Source organism: Lolium rigidum, chromosome 3 (assembly GCF_022539505.1).
Source record: "Lolium rigidum isolate FL_2022 chromosome 3, APGP_CSIRO_Lrig_0.1, whole genome shotgun sequence".
Classification (NCBI taxonomy): domain Eukaryota; kingdom Viridiplantae; phylum Streptophyta; class Magnoliopsida; order Poales; family Poaceae; genus Lolium; species Lolium rigidum.
This window is the reverse complement of record NC_061510.1, coordinates 346,804,137-346,820,221: the sequence shown is the minus strand read 5'-3', so window position 1 is coordinate 346,820,221 and position 16,085 is coordinate 346,804,137. Positions and strand designations below refer to the sequence as shown.

The 16,085-nt window shown below is 44.9% G+C and overlaps 2 protein-coding genes across 2 annotated transcripts; one reads left to right on the top strand and one right to left on the bottom strand.

Moving 5' to 3' along the window:
- Window positions 1-255: 255 nt before the first annotated feature.
- On the top strand, window positions 256-3,683 carry LOC124700223 (phytanoyl-CoA dioxygenase 1-like). The gene is made up of 9 exons (XM_047232383.1): window positions 256-387; window positions 512-633; window positions 1,120-1,180; window positions 1,428-1,496; window positions 2,087-2,205; window positions 2,296-2,443; window positions 2,533-2,677; window positions 2,763-2,849; window positions 3,418-3,683. Exons 1-9 carry the CDS (start codon window positions 333-335, stop codon window positions 3,458-3,460), a joined length of 849 nt encoding a protein of 282 aa, XP_047088339.1. The 5' UTR covers window positions 256-332; the 3' UTR covers window positions 3,461-3,683.
- Window positions 3,684-6,048: 2,365 nt separating this feature from the next.
- On the bottom strand, window positions 6,049-6,827 carry LOC124700222 (phospholipase A2 homolog 3-like). Its single transcript, XM_047232382.1, has 4 exons — window positions 6,687-6,827; window positions 6,514-6,562; window positions 6,304-6,426; window positions 6,049-6,221 (listed from the first exon to the last, which is right to left on the bottom strand). Exons 1-4 carry the CDS (start codon window positions 6,825-6,827, stop codon window positions 6,049-6,051), a joined length of 486 nt encoding a protein of 161 aa, XP_047088338.1.
- Window positions 6,828-16,085: the final 9,258 nt, after the last annotated feature.

Genomic DNA, 16,085 nt, shown 5'->3' with positions numbered 1-16,085 from the left:
ATACTCTTTATCGTGAGAAAAATCAATGCAATTAGGTACATGTAGATGAATATTTTCCCAGCGTGTGCGGAAAATCATGTACTCCCTCCGATACTGTAGTATCTAAAAATGTTTTTTTACATGAGTGTCTAAAAATGTTGATACCACTTGTCTCAGCCGTTTAGCGGGGATCTAAAAGAATACCGCCCGGGCGGCACATAGCAATCTCGTGCCGCCTACTAACCAACCAAGCGTGCGTCTTCCAGTAAACCGTGACTGCAAGCAGTTCCGTGCCATCTGCTCCACTGTCCAATCCAGAGATCCCATCCCCTGTTCCGCCCTCCGCCGCCGCCATGCCGCCGGCCGGTAGCCTCACCGCCGACCAGCTCAGCTTCTTCGATGCCAACGGTAAGCACGCCGCCGTCCCACCTCGTCCCCTCAACCTCTCCGCCTCCCAGCAACCGGCGGCGAATCCCCCCAGTTCTGAAATTATCAGCGGAAGCCCTAATTCGAATCGTGCGTGGCCTCCCAGGGTACCTGGTGCTGGAGTCGTTCTCGAGCGCGGAGGAGGTGCGGGCGATGCGGGACCGCATGGCCGAGCTCGTCGAGGGTTACGACGGCGCTAACTCCAGCGTCTTCTCCACCAAGGACCATGTATGTGCAGATGAGAGAGTGGCTAACCATCTCGAACCTGCCCTGTTTGTTCAGAGGGTTACTCGTGCTTTTCATTGTTCCTTTTGCCGAATAACTAATTTTGTAGGCCTATGTCATGCTGCCTTGTACAGTTTCCCAGAGCACTGCTCTTCACTCTTCAGTTTTCATTTGCTAGATTTGATTTCTTGCCTCACATCCAGCACGATTTAAATCTGCATTTCCTGAATACACCATGGATGGTGTATGTTCAGATGAGAGAGAGGATATCCATCTCGAAACCTGCCCTATTTGTTCGGTAAAAGGGTTACTCGTACTGTTCGTTGTTCCTTTTGCCGAACAACTTACTTTGTAGGCCTGTGTCATACTGCATTGTACAGTTCCCCAGAGCATTGCTCTTCAGTTTTCATTTCCTAGATTTGATTTCCTGCCTCACATCCAACACGATTTAAATTTGCGTTTCCTGATTAATATTGGTTTCCTATGCAGCGGCAGTTGAAGGATGACTACTTCTTTAAGAGCGCGGAGAATATATCTTTCTTCTTCGAGGGTATGTGATTTCTATCATCTTGGACCTGTTGGGATGAATTACCCTTGTCAATTGGAAATAACGAGTCAGTAGCATTCTTCAGTTATGCTCCTTGTAATCTGAACTGATAGGTAATTTGTTTGAAAGAAGAAGATATAAGTTACAGACTTACATTTGGTGAACTGTGCTGCTAGTTGTGTTCTTGCTTTACATCTTAGCTGTTGATGGTGATTTCTCACTGGTCACTTTGCTGTTTCTGTGGCCACAGAGAAGGCATTTGGAGACGATGGATGCTTGAGACAGCCAAAGGAACTTTCAATTAATAAAGTTGGACATGGTAAGCATGCTGATGGTGCAATCAAATTCAGAGATAAATTATTTTACTTGTTTTTCTTCCAAAATATATGATCGATAGGTTCGTATGATATAATTTGACTGCATTTGTTGCATGGCTCAAAATCTTGTTGTCATGTATTATATATAGTCTAATTTGTCTACTGAGATGATTGGTATGCAAAACAATGAGGACATTACTGATTCACTAAAAAAGTTAAATTGATTATATGTCGGAAAATAAGTTGCATATGATTTAGAGGTTCCGGTGGTGATAGATTTAAACACCATCATGTTGCATTTCAGTGGACGGCATTGGTTCTTATTTGGAAAAATGATATTTGAAGATCAAATTTGCATTTATGTTTGCTGTTTTCAATTCAATTAACTGGAGTTAGGCCAAAAGTGTGTATGGTCCAAAACTTTTACAATCCAGAGCTATTTTTTTCGCCTTAGTTGATATCTAGTAGTTAATAGGAGCTGAAGTTCTCCATGATGTCAGTGGCTTATCATGTTTATATGCTTGCATATTTTGATGATGGCATGATTTTTTTTCTCTTTTGAGATATCTTCACCATGCTGTATATTATGCAGCATTACATGAACATGATCCTGTGTTCAAGAAGTTTGCTTTCTCGGAGAATGTTTCTAGCCTGTTCTCTTCGTTAGGGTACAAGAGACCTGCAGTTATTCAATCTATGTACATCTTTAAGGTACCTTATAGAGACTCTAGTTTGTTGTTTGTATGATATGCATGTTTTATTATTTATTATTTGAGTTACTACATTTTCTTTGCAATGCAGCAACCAGGCATTGGTGGCGAGGTGGTGCCCCACCAGGATAATACGTTCCTTTATACAGAGCCTCTATCCTGCACAGGATTGTGGCTTGCACTTCAAGATGCGACCATAACCAATGGTTGCCTATGGGCAATCCCTGGGTCACATAAAAGTATATTATTTTGCCAAATTATCTAATGCAAACAGTTCTATTGTTATCTGGCAATCTAACTTAATATGATTTGCAATGTTCTGAACCAGATGGTCTGCAAAGGCGAATGATCAGAGATGAAAATGGTACTCATTTTGATCGTCCCTCCCCGCTTTATGATCAGAAAGAGTTTGTACCACTGGAAGTAAAATCAGGTGACTTTGTTGTCATTCACGGCGATCTTGTACATCAGAGGTGAATTTCCTCTATATACCACATCTGTTTCCTCGTTGCATTTTTCTCTTACATTTTACTAACATGCTTTAGCCTTCTTTTACAGCTTTGAGAACAATTCCCCAGTGTCAAGACATGCACTGAGTTTACATGTAGTTGATATGGAAGGATGTAAATGGTCCAAAGACAACTGGTAAGTTCATGACGACATGACAATGGTTCAATTTCAGTTTGTATTTTTAGATTTTATTTACGCAATATGGTATCACATAATTAACCATCAGAACTAGAAGGACTGCAAAACAAACCCTAGCTTGCACTGACTGTGGCAAGCACTTGTTTCCTCCTCAAAGCAAGCTGCTGATTTTAGACAGCATAGTTGTCTATCTTTGTGCAACATTTTCGTAGTAACTGAAGACACATTTTGGTTACCCATGAAGAAAATGAAACATGATGTTGTCTTTGTCTATTGGGAACACTGTCCATTTCACCTGCCTAATAATTAAGGTAGACAAGGCAACATGCTCATGTTAAGGTTAGCAATATTGCTATTTGTTTAGTTAGGTTAGTTATACTAGGTTATTTTATGGGTGTCTATTGAAATAGTACTCTAGTATTAGAATTGGGAGTATGCTTGCGCTAGCGAAGCATATGCCGCACCATATGCCAACATAATGGAAATATCCGGTGATTTATGTATGTACAGAAACTTGTTGATTTTACTCATTATTTTGACAACTTCTTTTATGTGTGTTTTGCAGGATACAGAGGACAACTGCTCCTGAACCTCTTTATGTGTCTTAGTTCAGCCAGTTATTACTAATAAAACGACAAATCTCGAGATAGTAGTTCCCATTGGTGGTGCCAATTGCTTATCATCGGTGCAGTTAAACTTGGGAACGCTGCGGGGCAATGCTTGTTTTCTTTACTTTCTTTCACATGCGAACATTGTAAATACTCGAGCTTTATACTATGTTGCCATGATATGGATCTACTGTGCACTAAATGAAGGTAGCCATACTTTACTTAGCTCACTTGTCATAGCTCACAGTGTACTGTTCATTCTAGACTGAAAGTGTATCCAGTTTCTTTCTCAGGCCCCCTTTGATTTATAGGATTTAGATCCTATAGGAAAATTTTCTTCATAAGTTGTTTCATTCAAAGTTACTTATCTTATAGAAATCTTGTATTGGAAAATCCTATAAAAAACATTAGATCATACGGTATGAAAAATTTCTATGCTACAATCAAACGCACTGTATCTTTTCATGAAATTCAAGTACGCATGACATTTCAATCCTATCCTCGATCAGTTTCGTTTCCTGTTTGTTTGCTGCGAGATACCGTATCTGTTTTGGATATCAGCAATGGCCTGCGAGCGAGTCTGTTATCCCGTGAGCTTAGGCACGGGCCACATGGAGTACAAAATTAGTCACGTTATGCAGATCGATCCGACAGCCGTACAGTCCAAAAGGCATCACCATCATATCAACATTTATATAGTCCAAGTGCCTTACAATCAGGCAAAGTACATGTTGCATTTTGTCCTGTACATATCTCAGACGACAGATTATGTAGATTGATTGCCATCGAAATCACGTAGACTGAACCAGTTGACGGTTTAGGTAACTTTTCATCTACCTAAATAATTGTGTTTCTACTTTAAAACGGAGGGAGTAGGATGTTAGTTTGTCAAAAAAACATCTTACATACATTTAAGAAACATAGATAATAGTAAGAGCAACTCTAGCAAATCTTGGAAAACGATTTGGAACCAGAAAAGTCGGGCCATTTTCTAGTTTTGAGCTGTTTCCGAAAACAGTCTGAAACTGGAAAACTTCGGCCTTCCGGCTTTGGGCTACTTGGGACCCCAAACAAATCCCCTAAAACAGCCTAGCCTCGAGAACTTTATGTAGAGCACCCGAAAACAGTCCCTCCGCTGCACACCCGGGTTGGAGGGCGATTTAAGGTTTCCATCCCCGAGCCCTATGCTGCAATCCTCACCCCTCCGGCGAGCAATCCAATGGCAACTACATCCGAATGGCTTAGCCTCTCCTCTCCATGGGTCGAACGCGGCGAGCGGACATGTAGCCTTCCATCTGATGGCGAGGCTGAACGCTAGTGCCATCGCTTGGATGCCATTGATAATAGAAAGAGCAACCCTAGCAGATCCCATAAAACGATTCGGAGCCGGAAAAGTCGGGCCATTTTATGATTTTGGGCTGTTTTGGAGAACGATGTGGAACCAGGTTCGGTCATTTTCGGTTTTGGGCTATTTCGGAGCCCGGACAGATCCCCTAAAACAACCTAGCCTGGAGAACTTTACGTAGGGCACGCGAAAACGGTCCGCCCCTCCACTACACAACTGGGTTGGATGGCGATCTAAAGTTTCAATCCCCGAGCCCTCCGCTGCAATTCTCACCCCTCCTGCGAGCAATCCCATGGCAACCACATTCGAACGGCTTAGCCCTCCTCGTCGTGGGTCGAACGCGAGGGGTGGACGCACAACCCTCGATGTGATGGTGAGGCTGAACGCCAGTGCCATCGCGTGGATGCCATTGAATCCACGTAGACTTGTAAGATTTCTTCAAACTTATATTGTGTAGTAACGATAGTGTGTCTAGCTAGGATCGACGTCTCAACAACAAAAAAAGGAAAACATAATGATCATAATACTTCCCCCCTCTCAAAGTAGGTCTCAATTTTCTCTAGATAAGGATATATCTATATTATAGTACTAAAATACACCAATATATATCAGTATCTAGATACTTGTGACACTTATTCTGATTCAGTAAGGGTTTCACGGGCGAGTATTTACTCTTTCCTGTCTTAATTTTTTAATTTAAAACCTTACCAAATAAAACAAAATTTTGGTTTCCTCGGTCATCCCACCCAATGAAGCATTAGGGTTATTTTCATTAAAAGCATATCGAATCATAGGTTCCGTTGTCCACTGCTTCTCCTTGAATGGTTAGGTCTGAATTTCACAATGTAGCTTCAAAAAAAATCTTTTGAATTAATTTTCTCAGTTTTATTGAAGTTAGTATATGACACGTACCAGATGCAGACGATCTTTAATTAAGGCAAAAACGATCCAAACCAAGTAAAAGTCAAGCAGATTATACTGTGATCATCTCCATGTACATACTTATGGTAAGCCAGTTTAGGCACGGTCGATCTTAGCTAAGCATCACACAACAATGCATGTGACCGCGGGTACCGTCGTAGTTGAGGCGATCGACGCGACCGGAGGGCCATGGCCACACAACACGCCGGCCGGCCGTGACACAGACCAAGCAAGCAAAGCGTGTACCACCCACCTACCGCGCAAGCTGTTACACGTCCAATCGCCATCGACGGTGCGCCGCACGCCGACGACGGTGCGCTAGCTAGGGCTTGTGGAGGACCCGTCCGGCGACGACGGCGGCCTCGATGACGACGGTGATGACGTCGATGACCTCGTCGATCATGCACTTGTTGCCCTCGAAGGTGCCCCCGCCCGCCCGCAGCTCCGCCAGGCACTCCAGCAGGCTCTCGTTGCACTGCGTGCTCAGGTAATCATCTGGAATGAAACCAATTAAGACACATATCAGATCATCAAACGTAGCTGCTCATGGACTGATGGATCGCGGCCGTCGACGTACTCTTTGCCTGCACGCAGTAGTCGTGGCGCATGCAGCAGGCGTCGAGCGGGTCGCAGGGGCGCTCGCCGGGGCAGCCGCTGTAGAGGATGCCGCAGTACTTGCCGTACCGCAGGAACGGCGCCGCTGCGTATCAAAGAACAAAGATTACATGGTGCGCCACACGCATTTAGAACTGACGAAGACGAAGAAGTTAGACACGCGCGTACGTACTCGTGCAGTGGTCGGACTCGCACGTACGGCTGCACGCCTGCTGCTTGCTCTGCGGCGAGAGTCCATCCATCCACAAAGCACGGTCAGCTAAGCTGCTAATCAACTGATGCAAGAGCAGATGCGCACACGAAATGCAGGAGCGAGCTAGCTCGATCGTCTACCTAGCCACTTACCACGCCGTCGCCGTCGGTGTCGGCGGACTGGAGGCCGACGTTGAGCGCCGACGAGCGCGGCGCGACGGCGGCGCAGGCGACCAGGAGCAGCCCAGCCACCGCCGCGAGCAGACGCCGCCGCCCGGAGCTGCCGCGTGCCATGTGCTCACTATAACAGGCTAAATCCTCTTCTCCCTTCCGTCGATCGAGATTGCAGCCGGCAACCTGCCGCGAACTTATACTCCGCGCGCGTCGCTCCGGGCGGGATAAGATCTAGGGAGAGCGGCGCATTGGCTGGAGCGACGGCGACTGTAGTTGCGCGCGGCTGCAGTAGGCAGGCGCTGATTTAGAGAGAGAGAAACGGGGAGATCGGGCGTTTTTGGTTGTATCCCGCCCGTGAGCGCGCGGGGCTTGTTGCCTAGCTCACGGGCGGGCAGGCGACAGCGAGGAGGAAGATGCCGTGCATGCACCACGTCGGTCGACGATGGGTCGAGCGAGCATGTGTCGGCGATCCAGCGCCTTCCTTTCTTTTTCGCCATGTACTCCGTAGTTTTTTTCGGCGGAAATACTTGGGGTGGGTCATGGACTGATCTAGATTTTCAGGCGTGGCTTGATCTTTCTTTGTGAGAGTACGCTTTGCGACTCGCGGTCGTTGGTTAGTTGAGTTTGGTGCCAGCAGTGTCCCTGCCCATGTTGTCGGGAACTATATGTTCTACAAAATGTGAAATCAGATCAGTCTTAGTTCTCGTACTCTCTTTGATTCGCTGAAACGATACTAATACTTCAGAGGGAGCAGTATGGTTTCAAAAATAATGTTGCATTGGTTTTGCTGTCATTGCCTGAGAGTTTTTGTGTGCTTTGCAACTAAGAAAAATACTTCGGATCGCTAGATTTGCTTCATTGTTCGCGCAAGTCATGAGTAAGTTCTCATTCGACCGTGAATTACTCACACCACCGTGCATGCTCTTCCTCTGCACTAGGTTGTATGTCTCAGCTTAGAATCGAATCCTGATTAGCACGGATGCATCACTGGGACCCTACCATCGCCACACCCCAATCTCACTCAGCGTCCATAATCGAGATGCTTGATTTTTTCCGAGTGGTCACCGGAAGGAGCAAAAAGGCTCCCGTATGATTTTTTTCATTTTATCAGAAGGAAGGGCGAACCCTCCGAGAGAGAGATAGAGGAGGGATGGGGAGACAGCCGCATATGTGTCACCAATTCACATACACCAGTCCATATCACTAGTTTCCGGGCTCCTCGGTTTTCCATGTTCCGTTGTTCCTAGCATTATTCCTTTGCACTAGGGCATATGTGTCAGCCTCCATATATAATTGTGCTCCTCGATCTGACTAGATGTTAACCTATGTGCACCGATACTACCGCTCAAAGTTTAAGGACCGCATGGTGACTATCCAGCGATGAATATACGAAGGAATGTGAGAGGGGCACAAGAGATGTTCTTGAAACAATTCCAACTTTCCATGAGCGGGAGATATCACACCTTAATTCTCAAAAAGATATATCGCACCTTCTGAATAGAAACATGAGTGCAAAGGCTAGTATTTTCTATATGAGCTAAATAAAACTCAAAATATTGGATTCACTGTTGGAATATAGTTGCCTACTCTAGCAAATGCCGTATAATCTCGTTCTGTAAAAGTGTTTCCAGTAGTGGAAAAGGAAAACATGTTGTTTTTTTAATTCTTATCCTTAAATTATGTTTTTTTTGCAATTTTTAATTTTTAATCGACCAATTATTGACTCGTGATTTTGGAGAAAAATATCTTTTTTACGATCATAGCTCACTTTATTACTCAATGTTTTCAGGTACAATATTTGAACCAGGAGATACAAGGATCCAAAGGCGGCGACCCTGATGCAAGTCTAAAGAAATACTACCTCCATCCCAAAGTTTAAGGCTTATTTTTTTGAAAAGTCAAACCAAGTAAAGTTTGACCATATTTTTAGAAAAATATATCAAAAATATAATATTTTGTAGATATCATAAGAAAATATATTTCATTATCTATTTAATGATATTAATTTCATATTTTACATGTTAATGATCTTTTGTAAAAACTTAGTCGACCTTGACATAGTTTAACTTTCTAAAAATAATATGAGCCTTAAGTTTTGGAATGGAGGTAGTACCAGCTTTTTTTTTTTTTTTGAACTGAGGTAGTACCAGCTAGATCATGAGTATGGACACTAGATGATCTGTTTCCATGGATAGACCACATGGAAGGCTTCCATTCGGAGCTTTATTTCCTGCAGCACTGTGGAGAAAATTATCTATTCCTGTAAACTGTAAAGCCCACCGATATCAGTGGAGAAAGGAGACTGAATTAACACGATATTCTGGTCCTCTCCTACAGCCCAAGGATAGGCAGGTCATGGGCTCATGACTCATACTTGGGCTGCCACTTAGGAATACTTTCTACAAGCCTGGCTAGCCCCTGAAAATATGTGGCTCTGGCCCAGCCTGGTATAAGATTTTTACAACTAAGAATATCCCGTCCGATTGTAGAAGTTCAATTTACCACCCTAAATTTATCCTAAAGTTCAGTTTACAGCCCTTATCTCTTATTTTGTTCAAGCTTCACCCCTAAACTTTAAAAACCGTTTGGAATACACCCCTTTCACCGTCTAACTGGTTTAAGCTAAGTTTATAGACACATCTGCTGGGTTTATCCTGTATTTTAACTAAATATACGCGTACATGTATTAAGATCTCACATGTGAGGTACAAGAAAGGATTATGCTCTTGCTAACTAAGAACATACAAACGTGCATTCGTTGATTTTGGTGTACCAGCCCTAGCATGCATGTACGAGGAGGTACACTCAGGCGTTGATTTGTTGTACTCCTTCGTTGACGCTAAAGAATTTGGAGTACATAAAAAACCCGCAGAGGTTGCAATAAAAATAGTGAAAAGGGTGTATTCTGAACAGTTTTTAAAGTTTGAGGTTGAAACTTGAATCAAATTAAAATCCAGAGTTGCAAATTAAATCTTGAGACAAGTTTGAGGGGGTAAAATGGACTTCTCTCTAAAATAAATAAATAAAAAGTCCCCGTCCGTGAGTAAACACCGCTCTCTAGTATTACTGAATCAAACAGCAGTCATGCTTTCTGAGGAAAAAGTATCGATCATTATGAGTAGAGCTGGGAAGACTTGACACTTGACCCAATGAATAGATCAGGCAAAATCAGAACTCTCCGTTGGATTTGCAAGGAAATTGAAATGATCAAACACGTTCCTTTCCGTGCATGTGGTGCAATGAATCACTCTTTTGTAGCTAAAAATAGAAACCAAATAACACTACCATCACGTACTGATGAAAGTTATGCCATCAAGCATGTGTACTGCAACCCGATTTAGTTTAAAGAGAATGAAAAGTTTGAGAGAGGGTGATCAAATGAGAGGCCTCTGGTACTATTATCACGAGCGTGGGTAAATGTGTAATCAAGCCATTGTTTTCCTCATGCCCTCACGAAATAATAAATATAAATAAAACTCCGTACATATGGTACCGATGTGAGGTTCAAATAATTATTTTCCAAACAATGATTATTCCAGGATTCTTTACTTGCGCCAATAGTTCAATAGCTTGCTCACGAAGTCATTTATCCTCATCATTATTGTTTTCAGGCCACATAATATACCCTATAGTAAAATACACCGAACGGTACACTAGAAAATATTGTGCACTTTAGTCTATCAACCTGCAATCTGTTCATACATATACAAACTTGGTTAAGTGGTCAACCAGAGATCCAAACTAGACTATGCGAGTATGCCAACTGATATGGGCATGGAGGCCTATGTGGAGGCCAATTTCAGGACTCCACCAAAATAGGCGATACGCCATCGAGGATTCAGGAGTGACACGCTAGGACGACCTACGCCATGTAATAATTAAGTCTAAAGTTGTGTCATTCATTCTATGTTAGAAAATAATGTAGCCAGGTCATGTGGTGGGCCAATTAGGGTTAAATTAGTGTCGTGTTTGGTTTTAGGCATGTCCAAACCAAACCAGGTTATGCCCATAGTGGGGCGCCCCAGCCTAGCAAGGCTGGCCGGCCACCTCCCCCTCATATAAGGAGATGGGGCGGCTAGGATTAGAGGTAGTTCAAGTTTAGTCTAAAAGTTAGGTTATACCTAGTTGCGTGTGTTCACGTGTATCATCCCTCCGGGGGTACGGCGCTGCCGTTTATCTATATTATCCGCTGCGAATGTTCTTGTGTTCATCAAGGATTGTCTAGCTCAGGTTTGAGGCGTATCGTTCATCGATCTGTTGCTTGCTGGATTCGTTCCCTCTTCTCCAGGCTGCGTTCATTGCGTTGTTGGGAGGATTTACTACCTCAGGTTCTCGCTGTGAAAGATCGGGCATCAACCTAGGAGGATCTCGCGGGATCCCCCCTTATCACCAACTTAGCGTGCTGAGCTGTAACGAGCAGTTTGTGTGGGATTTTCATGGGTTTCATTTGACAAAATCCATGGATTTTATGGGTCCGTCTGAAGAGTTTTTCGATAGAGGGAATATATTAATATAAAAAAGATACCAATTACACCCAGCCTCTACAACAACGCACCACCCTAATGGCACTACGGATGCACACAGCCAAAAAAAGGAAAAGAAAACTAAGAAACAAAAGTCTCGCTACAGTATCCCGGGCCTAACAACAGCAATACATCCACCGCCAAAACAACACATGCAATACAGACTCTCCAAAAAACGACGCCTCCAAGAAGGGAACAGTGCTCTAGCACCGTCGTCGTCCGATCAAAGATCTTAGTTGTTCACCCTGAAGATAGTCCCCGCTCTCAAAACAATGCCTCCAACAAGGTCATTGGCAGGCACAACCAGTTAAGGCCAGACCTTGGGTTTTCACCCTGAAAGGTAGGACTCTGAACTTCACCTGTGTTGTTTCCCCCACTTTCATACCGCTGTTGTGAAGCCCGGAACACCAAGCAAGTCCCTCAACAGCGCGAAGACTTGAACCTTCCTTAGCTAGTCCTCCCCTCCGGCCTTTATGAAATTCTCTTCTCCCGACTTTCATCGTGGATCCATAGTCACTTGATGCCAACACAGAAAAAGAGCTTCGCGCCGCTCCCTCCAGAACCAAACGGTCGGAATAAAAGCATGGGTGCGCACGACCGAATACCACCGGTCCGAAGAAACTCCGTGCAAAAGCACTGTTACATTCGCTGGCGGAGCCTTCCGGAACTCAACACACCAGCCAGATCACGAGTCCAGGCCTCCGGTAGGTCTTCCTCTTCACGCAAGAGAGACCCTAGGACCACCTCATGTATTCAGGTCGGACCCCCACGTCGGCGACCATCCCGGGCTGGCCACTCCAACCCTCCACCGGTGACACCGTTGCCGGCTTCCATGCTTCTCCATCTCGCCGCCGAAATGTTGTGATAGATCGATAGATCCACCACCACCAACTGCAAGCCAACCCTCTCCGGCGAAGAAGAGGGCCACCTCCACCGTCGTACCCAAGACTGCTGCCCCGGGCGACCTCGTGTCGCGGGTGAAGCCCGACATCGCCTCCACTCACCGACGAGAGGCGGGGGGAAATTGGCGCAGACCATGGGCCTGGCCGCCGCCCACCACCAACCCCTGCCGGAGTGCTGCGTAGAGCCGACGGGAGGAGGGAGACCGCAGCGCATGCCGCCGTCGCCCATCCCATCCGCGCCGGCGGGTCCACCAAGGGAGAGCCGACGGGAGAAGGGGGCGCAGCGCAGGCCGCCGCCGCCCATCCCATCCGCGCCTACGGTCCGCCATGCATCGAGGAGAGGAGATCCGGCCGCCGTCCACCACGCATCGACGAGGAAGGGCCCTCGCCGCCGCCACGCCCCATGGGTCTTTGCCCTGGCGGCGCTACCGGCGGCGGCGGCGGTTAGGGCTAGGTGGGTGGGGTGCGGGAAGCCTTCTTCATGGCCTTCTTCTTCCCCTTCGGCGAGCTTTCTTCTTTCTCTCCGGCAAGCCTTCTTCTTTCCCCTCCCCGACTGCGAGCCACATCCCCGCAGCCACACCGGTGATGAGTGCAGATTGCACACCATTGGGGAACCCCAAGACGAAGGTATGATGAGCACAGTAGCAAGTTTTCCCTCAGTAAGAAACCAAGGTTTAATCGACCAGTAGGAGAAATGCGTGATTTCTAAAGGTGTTGCTAGCTGACTTGTGGTAGGACGCACTACCGGCGTCAGCAACAACGTGGAACCTGCACACAACACAACCAAAATACTTTGCCCCAACTTACAGTGAGGTTGTCAATCTCACCGGTTTTGCTGAAAACAAATGATTAACTGTATAGTGTGGAAAGAGATGTTTGTTTAAGTGAAATTATAGAGAATAATGCTTGCATTAAGTAAACAGAACATGATGATTATATCAGTGTAAAAGAGAGGACAGATGTCCACAGTTCACTAGAGGTATCTCTTCATAAAGATAAATAATATGCTGGGTGAACAAATTACAGCTGGGCAATTGACAGAATAAAGATCATACATGACAAGATGATTACTATGAGATTTGTTTGGGCATTACAACATAATACATAGACCGTAATCTAACTGCGTCTATGACTAATAATTCACCTTCAGGTTATCATCCGAACCCCTTCCAAAATTAAGTTGCAAGCAACAGATTACGCATTAAGCAATGTGTGTAAAGTAAACAATAGAATTACCCTTAGATAAAGCACTGTTGTTTTCTCCCTAGTAGCAACAACACATCTATAATCTTAGAAATTATTGTCACTATTCCAGATTACAGAGGCATAAACCCATTATCGAGCATAAATACCCCCTCTTGGAGTTACAAGCATTTACTTGGCCAAAGCATCTACTAGCAACAGAGAGCATGCAAGATCACAAATAACATATGACAAGTATATAATCGATCTCAACATAGTATTCAATATTCATCGGATCCCAACAAACACAACATGTAGCATTACATAAAGATGATCTTGATCATGATATGCATCTCACAAGATCTAAACATGAAGCATAAATTGGAGAAGATAACCATCTAGATACTCCTATGGACCCGTAGTCCAGAGATGAACTACTCACGCATCACTTTGGAGGTGGGCATGGCAATGTAGAGGCATCCGGTGATGATCTCCCTCTCCGGTAGGGTGCCGGGAAGAGCTTCAGAACCCTCCCGAGTTAGGGTCGGCGATGGTGGCCGCGATGGAACTTTTCGTGGATGGAGACTCGGGTGTTTAGGTTTTTCCCGAGATCGTGAATAAATAGGCGGAAGGGCGAGGTCGGTGGACGCTTGGGGGGCCCATACCACCCCATGGCGCGGCCAGGGGCTGGGCCGCGCCAAAGGATGGTGTGGACGCCCTGTGGCGCCTCTTCGTCTCTCCTCTGGACTTCGTCTTCGTTACGGTAAAATAGGAACTTTGGCTTTTGTTTCGTCCAATTCCGAGAATATTTCCTGTACAACTTTTATGAAATACAAAACAGCAGAAAACAGGGACTGACACTGTGGCATCTTGCGAATAGGTTAGTGCCGAAAATGTATAAAAGTGCAACGAAGTGTAAGCAAAAAATATATAAATTGGTGTAAAACAAGCATGGAGCATCAAAAATTATAGATACGTTTGCAACGTATCAACCGGCCAAACCACCGCTCTCTCCGCCACTGGCCGACATGTCCTCCATCATCTCGTCTTGCCTTAGGATTCTCCTTCGTAGATCCACCACCACCCTCGGTCATCTCTTTAAGCCACATGACCTTTTTCTATGTCTTCGGTGACTTGGCATCCCCGATCCTACCCCTAAGTTTATTCCTCATCGGAGTCCGGCCTAACGCTGCTAATCGCGTCGTCCCCGACCCCGGCAGGGTGGATGGCAAGATTTATCCATCTCTCTCTGTTCCGGTCATGGTCGGATGTGAGGATAGGAGAGACGTGTGGTTGCGGAAGAGACAGGACCGGGGATGACTCACTAGCACGAATCTTTGCACAATGTCCAACGGTGATGGAGTTGACTGAATAGCAAAACCGTTAGTTTATCCCTTCAAAGTGTCTTAGTCACGAAACCTTGTTTGTCCGTTCATTCACATCTTGATGACAACCTGCTCCTTGGCGGCCACGACATCAGGCTTGTTTTGTTGGGACTCAGAACTGTTGATGCTAGGTAGTGTAATAGCAAGATGTACTAGAGGAAGCAGGAAGGGGATTCAAAAAAAAAATTGGTAGTCCATATAATTTCAAGTTAGAGGCTCCTCCCTTGTGACCACACGACTTCAAATTAAACATCCTTGAGGGTAAAATTTGTTGGGTCATACCTCTATGGCTCTATCGGCACGATTGAACTAATTTCCATACTCCATCCATTTCAAAATATAACTTGTCCATTCACCCAACTTTCCATATTTGATCAAACATTGGTCTAATAAAAGGCTAGCTAGGCTACATGTCACAAAAATGTTATCACTTGATTCATGCTCAAAAGCAACTTTCAATGATATCATGTTGTGTCACACAATTTAAGTTTATCAGTATACTTACTGATCAAAATTAAATGTAAAATTGTGTGTAGCTTGCATAAAGGAACTCATAAAGATTACGAGGCAGAGTAGCTTATATCCACATCACCATGTTAAATACATAAATACCAATGGTTCAATATTTTAAGTAAAAACTTTTGTCAACCTAAGGCCCCATTTAGAACATGTGAATATTTTTCCAGCTTAGAGAGAAACTAAAATGTTCCATGTGAAATTCAAGCAAGACAACAAAAGAGGTTCCAAATTTCACCAATAAAGGCATGTTTTCATCGATCACCAACATATTGTCACATTACCTCCAAAAACTATTCAAGTCACCTTTTTTTTTTGACACAGTCATGTATGTCCTCCACCAGATGATTGAGCGGGCGAAAGTGGAGGGGTTGCTTTATGAGCGAGCCACAAACGGTCTTCAGCATTGAATTTCGATGTATGATGACGATGTGGTCACCTTCGTGAGGCCGTATAAGACGGGGAATTGGAGACATGTGCAACCATTGTGCATGACTCCGGGGTGGCATCGGGGCTGCATACGAACCTCGCCAAATGCTCTCTTCATCCATCCGCTGCTCACCGGAGCATGTGGACCTAGCTCGTGACATCCTTCGAGCGAGATAGCGTCACCCTGCAAGTTTCTAGGGCTAACTCTTGGCCTTAGGAAGGTTACAATGGTCCAGCTGCAACTCGTGGTAGGGAGTGCAGCAAGTATGATGCAGCCCTGGTGGGTGAAGCTTCCCAACTGTGGAGGCAGGGACGGAGCTACGAAAGTAACACAAGGGGGCCAATTGCATGTATAATTTATTGTAGGGGGCCATATAAGTAAATTTATACAAATTGTAGGTCAAATGTACATGTTAACCATAGTTTTTTTCATTAAAAAAT